The 9817-nt window shown below is 40.3% G+C and overlaps 2 protein-coding genes across 2 annotated transcripts; one reads left to right on the top strand and one right to left on the bottom strand.

Moving 5' to 3' along the window:
• Positions 1 to 241: 241 nt before the first annotated feature.
• Positions 242 to 3369, top strand: LOC144706525 (protein trichome birefringence-like 35). The gene is made up of 6 exons (XM_078579529.1): positions 242 to 494; positions 554 to 833; positions 2064 to 2235; positions 2313 to 2512; positions 2585 to 2734; positions 2800 to 3369. The coding sequence occupies exons 1-6, from the start codon at positions 263 to 265 to the stop codon at positions 3128 to 3130; spliced, it is 1365 nt and encodes a 454-aa protein (XP_078435655.1). The 5' UTR covers positions 242 to 262; the 3' UTR covers positions 3131 to 3369.
• On the bottom strand, positions 3172 to 7147 carry SLP1 (Calcineurin-like metallo-phosphoesterase superfamily protein). Its single transcript, XM_078579537.1, has 9 exons — positions 6917 to 7147; positions 6230 to 6330; positions 5656 to 5769; positions 5345 to 5557; positions 4715 to 4850; positions 4074 to 4249; positions 3814 to 3902; positions 3660 to 3729; positions 3172 to 3587 (listed from the first exon to the last, which is right to left on the bottom strand). The coding sequence occupies exons 1-9, from the start codon at positions 7068 to 7070 to the stop codon at positions 3501 to 3503; spliced, it is 1140 nt and encodes a 379-aa protein (XP_078435663.1). The 5' UTR covers positions 7071 to 7147; the 3' UTR covers positions 3172 to 3500.
• Positions 7148 to 9817: the final 2670 nt, after the last annotated feature.

Raw genomic sequence — 9817 nt, 5'->3', positions numbered from 1 at the left:
TGGTCCTCCATCATTAATATTCAAGGAACACCAACATTTACCCTGTATTAATCGCATCAAAACTCTACAAAAAAGTATACAAAGATCACCATTTTTAGAACAAGACAATCACTGAAGATCCATTCCATAGGAAATACTGGAACATCCAAACTAGGCTTGTACTGTCATACGACTCTCCACCATTCGGAGCATTGGTATAAAAAACATTTTTTTTCCTATCCTAATGCCATAATCATGCAAAGAGCAAACTCCAAGACCAGCGATGGACTCTCAGCCTTGGCGCACGCTCCGGCGCTCCGTCGGGCGACTCCGTTGCGGGTTTGCAGGAGCGACCAAGTTGCAAAGATGCGGGTTGGTGAGGACTCAAGCGGCGGTTTTCGCAGTCCTCGCCTCCCTGCTCGCTCTCACCGCGCTGCTCGTAATCGACGGTCGCCGCCACGAAGGGTTTTCATCAACAGAGAGCTCCGGCGGGGGGCATTCCCCGCGGAAGAGGGGTAATTTCCGAAGCGCAATCGCTCTCCTTTTTCTCGCCTAAAGTCTTTCACTGAATCAGGGGAAATGAACTCGTCGACGAGCTGTGCGGCCACGAGAAGCCGCGCGGGGCGCCAATTAGCGCCGGCGGCGCCGCCGAGAGCGGCGGCGGCGGCGGCGGCTGAGGCGGCGGAGTGTGATATGTTCTCTGGAAGATGGGTTCGCGACGAGGGTTCGCACCCGCTCTACGCCGACGGGGATTGCCCTTATATGTCGGATCAGCTGGCCTGTACCAAGCACGGGCGGCCGGACAAGGAATATCAGAGATGGCGCTGGCAGCCCAACCACTGCGATCTCAAGAGGTTCCTCTCCCCCCTCATCTCTCGCTCTAACTATCTATCTATCTCTCTATATCCATTGTATGTTTCTTTATATATCTCTCTCAAACTGTCTCGATCTGTTTATCGATTTAGCGCTATCTCTATCTCCATGTGTAATTCATATTTCTTTGCCCATCTCCGTAACTGTATCCATATTTCTATGTATCTCTCTCAAACTGTCTCGATCTGTCTAGAGATTTAGCGCTATCTCTATCTCCATGTGTAATTCATATTTCTTTGCCCATCTCCGTAACTGTATCCATATTTCTATGTATCTCTCTCAAACTGTCTCGATCTGTCTAGAGATTTTGCGCTATCTCTATCTCCATGTGTAATTCATATTTCTTTGCCCATCTCCGTAACTGTATCCATATTCCTTTATCTCTCTCTCAAACTGTCTGAATCTGTCTTTAGATTTAGCGCTATCTATCTCCCTCTCTCTATCGATGTTTCTCTGTCTCCTGGTGTAATTCATATTTCTGAGCCCATCTCCGTAACTGTATCCATATTTCTTTATCTCTCTCTCAAACTGTCTGAATCTGTCTTTAGATTTAGCGCTATCTCTCTCCCTCTCTCTATCGATGTATCTCTATCTCCTGGTGTAATTCATATAAATGAGCCCATCTCCGTAACTGTATCCATATTTCTAGATCTCTCTCAAACTCTTTACGATTTAAACTTTTAGACAGAAGTATTTATCTGTCTATACTTCTGTCGCTTACTATGTCCAATTGTATCTCTCTCTCTACCTCATTCTGTCTCTATATCTCTCCCCGTCTCTGTACCCTCTATCTCCCCATCTGTCTCTATATCTTTCCCCCTCATCTCTCTCTCTAACTACCTACCTATCCATCTATATTTTTATCATTCTATCTCCCTCTATATATCTATCTATCTATCTCAATCTATCTATATCTCTATATATCTCCCCGTTTATGTATCTACATTTCCAGCACTCTCTCACATTGAGGTCTCCATCTGTCAATAATTTTAGTCTCTCTCTCTCTCATACTCTTTCCCGTTTGTCCCTATCTATCTATCCATCTGTCTAGCAACCTAGATACAGACCGACCTACTTACCACCTATTTATCTATCTATCTATCCATCTATCATTATGTCTATATATTTATCTCTCCGAGTGTCTACTTATCTATCCATCTATCAAATTTTCACCTGGAATCACTGGTTTATGGGTTCTGACTGGGGGAAAGGTGGAATGCGACGGAGATGATGGAAAAACTAAGGGGAAAGCGGCTGATGTTCGTGGGCGATTCTCTAAACAGAGGGCAGTGGATCTCCATGGTCTGCCTATTGCAGTCTGTGATTCCAGCAGGTAACAAGTCCATGTCTCCCAATGGCCCTCTCACCATTTTCAGGGCAGAGGTAACCCAATTATACACTATCCCCTTATCTTCTCACTCCAAAAAAAACCCATAAAAAATTTTCTATCCTTCTGGCAGAATTACAACGCGTCGGTGGAGTTCTATTGGGCCCCGCTCCTCCTCGAGTCCAACTCCGACGATCCAGTAGATCACAGACTCGACTACAGGATTATAAACCCAATGTCGCTCGAGAAGCATGCTGCCCACTGGGAGAAGGGCGATATTCTGGTCTTCAATTCCTACCTCTGGTGGAGAAGTGGGGCCAAGATTAAGCTAATGTGGGAAGGTTTTATTGGTCTGGTTAGTTTACCAGGGAAGATGACCATGATCATTACTTGATGCGGGTGCAGGTGGAATCTGGAAGAAGGCGAGTGCGAGGAGGTCAGCGGGCTCGAGGCCATGACAGTGGCGTTGACCAAATGGTCAAACTGGGTGGACACGATTGCTGACCGATTCAAGAAGAGGGTTTTCTTCGTCAGCATGTCTCCTACGCATCTCTGGTGAGTGCTACGATTGATTAATTGTCTCGATTAACCTTAAACCCTGAACCCTAAACCCTAAGCAGGAGCCGGGAATGGGATGCAAGTGACGGAGGGAACTGCTTTGGAGAGAAGGATCCAATTGATGTGCAAGGATACTGGGGGAGTGGGTCGGATCATAATACCATGGAGATGGTCGGCAAGGTGATGAGTAGGCTGGGGAAGACAGTGACTGTTCTTAACATCACCCAGCTATCGGAGTACAGAAAAGACGGGCACCCTTCTATTTATAGGAAATTCTGGGAAACTCTTACCACTGATCAGCTCGCAAATCCGGCGAGCTATGCTGACTGTATACACTGGTGCCTGCCAGGGGTCCCGGACACATGGAATGAGTTGCTGTTCAACCTCCTATGAAGGATTTTCCCACGTTTGAAGGAAAGAAGAAGCCAGCTTCGTTGAAACAATAGAATATGTTTGTTTCTATAAACAATATCTCACATGGGTCTTGTCTACATGATTATACGAAGCCAGACCAAGAGACAGAAAAATGAATCGTCTCGAGTATAAACTTTTACACAGGAGAGCACTTACATTTGGAATGTTCAATCTTTTTACCGTATATTCATCTTGGCCATGTCCACCTTTGATTTGAATCTGTACGCTGTTTGATCATCTGCCACCGCAGTCATACCCATTAAGTAGTATCTTGCTCATACACTGCGAGCGCAGTCAGCAGCTGTCTTGGCACCTTCTCCTTTAGAGAAAAGAGAACTTGTAAAAATGATCAGATGTAGTCAACAGCCTCAAGCTCAGTGAGAGAATCCGCTGGGCTTTTTAAAATCCGCACTTCGTTGTCTACAATCTCTAGAACCTGTTGAAATAGTCAGTACGTATACAGGTGGAATTACTTGAAAGATAAGTGAGAGAGAGAGAGAGAGAAAACCTCGGGCCGTGCATTAAAAACTCCACTTGACATTCCCACATCGATGCACCAAATTTTTTCGCAACATTTACTGCAGAATAAGAAAAAGAAAAGGGTAAGTTAGAATGGAAAAAACAACTTGTCAGTATGTAAAGTAGCTACGAATCTGTTAAACCTGATAGCTCCTCTGAGTTGTGGAGTATGGCCAACAACAATCGCCTTGGCATCTAATGCTCTTAAAGTTTCCTCCGCAATCAAGCACACCTGGCAGGGTAAACAGCGGACTAAGATTATGCGCACGGGAAAAACAGTGAATCATCGCTTTTCTTTTCACATAATTAGAATTAATAGCAATATTGCTTAAACTGAGAATTAAGATCTTCTATGATTTTCCCCAGTACTATAATTATAGATCCCAAGGGAATTTGAGGATACCTGTTCTTTGCGGAGGCTTTTATCCACAGGGTCTCTTGAATAAAGTCGATTCCAGACGACGCTGTCATATCCACGGGTAGCCAAAAACGGAATCTGCCCATCGTCTATATCTTCCTCCAGTTGACCTCTCATCCAGCATGAAACTTCCGTGTTTAATCTATCAACACCATATGCGACTGCAAAAAGGTACGATCAGCAGGTCAATTGATGGCAAAAGATAAGAAAATGTATATATCGACTAAATATTTTTGGCGAGACGAGGAAGGAACGTAGTTGACTAGTGTTGGATGCGTCCGTAATCAAGAACAATTTCTGTCAATGTCAATCTCAAAGATGCTTCTTTACTAGAATTTGACCATGTTGACGGTTTATGTTGAAGAACGGCGAGAACGATCAGTAATGCCTCTCATCATCAATGTCACCCATCATATCGTCATCCAGCCAAAAAAAATCCGCGTCAAAATCATCATCCATGTCATCGATCTTCAATGACTTTGACACAGATGAGTGCTAAATTATAAGATGACATACGAAAGTCACAAAGATAAGAGTAATAATTTTACGACGTGTTATTTGAGGGCAAGTTTTAGGACGAACGTAAATGAAAGAGAACTTTGTGGCGATCAGTTAAGAAAAAAAACCATGGTGCGGAAGAAGTCCGCCGTGGCAGAACAACCAATCCTCAACTTTCAGAGCAACACCATGTCGTGATAATTCACGTGCTAGCGGGCCACCAGGTCGTAAAAGAGTTGACCTTGCAGCAACACCTTTATGCCTCTGCCCTAATTTAACACATCTGTCAGCATGGAAGTCAATAGCTTAGAGATAATAAATCAGACGACCTAAATATCACTCTTAATTACTCTACCAACCAGGGAGATAAATCATGCGGATATTGATATGGAAGGCTTGATCACTTTTTAAAATACGGCTGCAGATTCTCCAAGGCATGTACATGATTATTCAACAGAGTTTACATAACATGGTTCAGATGAAAGCTACTCTAACAAAAGAAAACAATGGTAAAGACTATGCTCATTCAATAAAATAAAAAAACAATTAAAGATGAATGTTCTTCAAGGAAAATTGTATGAAATTTCTAGACAGAGGGACTGTAGCATGTACAATCAGCCGAGAGATACTGACAAAATAAAAATGCTTCGCCTTAGATATTCAATTCAAAAAATTGAAAATTGTATTATTTTCCTCCAATTCCAAGCTCGTCCAGTTCAAACCCCTCAAATGTAAAGAGCTTGAAGAAATATTGTAACCTTCAACAGTTGCCACGGGCCCCAGTAATTTCCTGATGCCCTGCGATTCTCCTTCCACTGTTCTGATACGCTGATCCAGCTAACAAAAGCTTCTTCCCAGTTATGTCCATGAGCATCCAGGTGCTCTAAGAAATCAGCACATTCATCAAAACCCCCCGGATTGACATAACGGAAATCCCCTTCTACGTTCATGGTCTCGTGATTCCCATTAACCTATTTAAGGAATAGAGAAAGGTCATTGTAAAACAAAATAAAAAGCACGTACTAGCGAAAAAGAAATGAAAGAAACAGTCTCGAATATTTCTCCTGACCTGGAAAACGGCTCCCCCTTCCCTATTTGCTTGTATATCTAAAGATCGTAATAAGGACAGGATTGCAATTTCATCTTCCCCACGGTCAAGAATGTCCCCCAGTTGAACCAGCACCTGTTAATAAACAGAATAACCCCCAATAGTCACTAATCACAAAAATGGAGAATACGCCATTTCTTGTAGACACATTTCTTGTGATGATCTCCTTCAGTTCTTTAAATTATAAAGAACTAGCGGTGAATTTTGAAAAAATCATCCCAAACGAAAATAACACATATTAGAACAATACTATCTTGGTCAACAATCTAGGGTCCAACAGCAATGTCTGATCAACATGAGCTGATATGATAATAATTTGCGCTCTTTGTGGCCCGTAGACAAAAGAATAAAGCCATTGCTCCTCAAATGAATTTTAATGACTGAAATCATGAGGATCATCTGTCATTTGACATCGGCAAAACATGAAGTCATGATCCGATAATTTTTTGAAAAAGTGAGGGGAAAGAAACTGATAGACGCAACACGTTACACGTAAAATGATGTACTGACACGGGCTTAAAAATATACTTCATACCGTATCACCACCACTCCACAGATCTTGACCGTCGGAGCTCAAGACACCCGCCGTTTCCAGCGCGCATCTTGCTTGAGCAAGATCACCGTGCAAATCCGCCACTGAATTTACGGAGAAATAACAGTAAGTCACGCCTCATTCATGAAAAATATGCAGGCAAAAGAGGCATCAAGTAATCCCCACATTTAAGAAGATCAATCTTTGCAGTAATTGAACAAAATTAAGAAGATTTTGGAAATTCAATGAAATTCCAAAACCTTCCGATTAATTGCCGGAAAACTCGTAAAAGATAATATTTGGCGGGAATTTTTACGGACTTTCGGCGGCAGATAAGATTTAGAAATCCTCGTTAGCCATGCGCCCTATCAACTGGCTCTTCTGGATCTCAATCCGGCATCAGACGTCGATAATTTTCACTCTAAGGCCAGCAGGCGCGCGGTTAAATAGCATTGATTTTCGAGCTGAGAAAACCCCAAGGCGCGTGCTACGGCTTTGTGAAACTAGTCCAAGTTTCTTCAGAATTCTCAGATCAAGAGACGTCGACGCGACGTTATCCAATCAACAGAAGCAAAATGAAGCGAGAAAAACTGATCGTCCGAACCAGCTTCTTGCCGAGTCCGAAGACGATCAAGCAAATTGAAAAGAAGATCATTGGAACAAAAAACAGAGCGGAAAACCATCCTTTACCGGCCACAATCCGGCGACCTGGAGCGGATACGAATGTAGGCGGATCACCGCGAACGACGAGCGGCTTCGACGATGCTTTCGGTAACGCGGAAGCGTGAATCGTCCTACTGTTCATAGGAGGAATCGCCAGGGAACTGAAGGAGAACGACGCCATTTCTCCTCCACCTCTGGCGACTTCACCTTTCGAGGGTCCCCCCCTCGCCTTCTTCCTATTCGCAGTCTACTACGCTTTCCTTGGCGAACTTATAGCCAAACGTTCAGGATGATTTTTTCTAACAAGCTTATAGCCAAACGTTCATGTAACTTATTTACAGTACTCATGAGCGGACCCATAATAATACTTAAACTATATGTTCATATGCACATCAATTATGATCATTCATACATTTAACTTTCTCTATGTATGATCGTAATCGATGTGCACATGAACATAAATTTTACGTATTATCATGGGTCCACTCATGAGTACTGTAAATAAGTTATATGAAAGGCCACTGAACATAACGCTTATGAAACGTCATCCAATCAATGGATGGGATATAAACATATAGTTTATGCATGTATGATCATGGGTCCCCTCATGAGTACTGTAAATAAGTTACATCTGAGGTTTCATTTGTCATCAAATATTGTATATTGTTTTTGAAAATTAGAGCATACTCTCCTCACAGAGACCATATTTTCATGAATTTATCTTTGAGTGCCGACATTATGGGCTCATTTATATAGAGAAATATCAAGATATATATTGTAATTATGAGTAAATTAGGGTAGACAATAGCGTGTCCAACATTGAGGGCATGGATGATGTAATTGATCATAGTTTGAGACCATAAAGAGGGCAGTTCAAATGTCATATCTTTCCACACTCTGGAGGCAAAATTAGGGGAGGTCTTCATGCGGATTTTCTCTTGAAAATGATTATACAAGGTGTTCATTTTGGCATTAGGCTGAAATGGAGTATTTACCCAGCTTGCTGCTTATGAAACAATATTTCACACATTTGTGAACATTCAAACATGACGGAACAAGATTAGAATAGGTATATCGTGTGATTTATGCTTCTTAATTTGAGCAAAAATCCCAGAAGTGGATATTCCATGCGAAGTATCATTCATGATATAAAGTCGTGTAGCACAGCCGTGATAACACATGAGCTAGATTTTTTTTAAAATGCATCCATATATTTAATCCTTTATTTATAATTCATAGAGAGGTGTTTCTTCATAGTGATGGTCCTCCCCTGAGGTAACATTTGAATGTGAATGGAGCAGTGTGATATTTATTCTAATTCTTATAGAGCCCTTGTGTGAAATAGGATATTTTGTTTATGGGACCAGAAAACTCAAAAGGAGTATAAAATAAAAAATCAAATTGAAGCGCAAGAACTTATTTATATATTATGTTTAGAGGTAACACCCTAACAATCAATCTCGATAATAAGGAAAAAAATCCATGGAGAATCAGGAAACACATGAGATATTTTTACATAGAATTATGAGAAGAAAATATAATAAAATTAGGTATTAAGATAATATATCTTTTGAGAAGAAAAACAGTGAGAATAAATGATATCATTAAATATTTATAAAAGGGGATTTCCATTAGAAAATCATAAGTCCAAATCTAAGGATTTTTTTAGTATAGACCAAGCCAACAATATTTATAAAAATTTAATGCTTAACTAATTAATCTCAAATGTAGGGCAAGGAGTTGATCCACAACGTCGCAGGAATTTAGTTCAATAAGTCTTTCTCTGCCCAAAAATGGTGGAAATAGGCTTATAAGTGACAAACATATTTAAAATATTTTTCCAGCATTTATGTTTTAAATTTTCTTTAGGATCAATATACAAACAGAAATGGAAGAACAGGAAAAAATAAAATTTATACCTTTCCAGTCCATGTATTATTTTAAATACATGAAACCGTTAAATCTACTTTTACAAATGAGCAATAATTTTTTATAATTTTAGAGCATTTTTGTAACTTAGTTATGTGATATGAATAAGTTAATATTGATAATAAAATTTATTGTAATTAATTAGAAAAAATAGTACTTTAATTTGTCATACCAAATAAATATTGCCTGGGTGGTGGTCAGCAATGATGGGTTTAAGGTGCATTGTGAGTGATCATGGTATGGGCGGGCAGGTCATTGGGATCTGAGGGGTTGTGGATATTCCTGATTTGGCCAGGATTTTCACAAAGAACCCATTAATTGTTGTTGTCCCCCAATCGCTCAAGGGTGGAATTTGTTTCTCACAGTTCGGAACCAATCCATGGACTTATCAAGGTTATAGAAGCATTCTCATTTGGAAAGTATTTGTAGTACCTCCTGGAATATTATTAGAATCACAAACTCATTGAACACAAAAAAATTCATATTTCCTCATTCAATGTACTATAAAATGAAGCAACAGCTAGTGAAAGTGGTATCAACTTTGAAGTTGACAACTGGATCTATAGGCCCATAGACTCTAGGGTGGGTTTGAGTCTCAACTGCTCATAAAATTCAAGGAGTCTTGATAAGCTCGAAAAATATGTGTTTATATGTCATTATTTAAGGGTTTTTCAAACTTAAGCAATAATATTTGTTTTATCCCTTAGTGTTTAAGTAAGGGGTCGAACCCTAGTGAGGCGATAGGGAAATTCAGTTTTCCTCAAATTAGGGATTAGCACTCTAGGTTTTAACATATATGATTTTTTTTATTTTAACAGATTTTATGATTAGTTAGAAATTCTTGATAAGAATTACTAACTAATCACATACTAGATTGTTTAAGTATCCAGTGGATCCTAGATTTTTAGGATGTGAGTGTGAGAAAAATCTAGATCAACAGTTCTCATTAAGCATGCTTTACTTATTTATTCAACCCAAATACTTAATTCAGCTTGAATA

The sequence above is a fragment of the Wolffia australiana genome, chromosome 1 (assembly GCF_029677425.1).
Source record: "Wolffia australiana isolate 7733 chromosome 1, ASM2967742v1".
Taxonomy (NCBI): Eukaryota; Viridiplantae; Streptophyta; class Magnoliopsida; order Alismatales; family Araceae; genus Wolffia; species Wolffia australiana.
This window is presented reverse-complemented; position numbering and strand designations above follow the sequence as displayed.

Coding starts and splice junctions, on each gene's coding strand:
- SLP1 (XM_078579537.1), bottom strand. CDS start 7,070: ATGGCGTCGTTCTCCTTCAGTTCCCTGGCGATTCCTCCTATGAACAGT. Junction 5,770..6,229: donor TGTGGAGTGGTGGTGATACG/GTATGAAGTATA, acceptor GTTTATTAACAG/GTGCTGGTTCAACTGGGGGA. Junction 4,851..5,344: donor GCCCGTGGCAACTGTTGAAG/GTTACAATATTT, acceptor AAATTAGGGCAG/AGGCATAAAGGTGTTGCTGC.
- LOC144706525 (XM_078579529.1), top strand. CDS start 263: ATGGACTCTCAGCCTTGGCGCACGCTCCGGCGCTCCGTCGGGCGACTC. Junction 834..2,063: donor AACCACTGCGATCTCAAGAG/GTTCCTCTCCCC, acceptor ACTGGGGGAAAG/GTGGAATGCGACGGAGATGA. Junction 2,236..2,312: donor TCACCATTTTCAGGGCAGAG/GTAACCCAATTA, acceptor TCCTTCTGGCAG/AATTACAACGCGTCGGTGGA.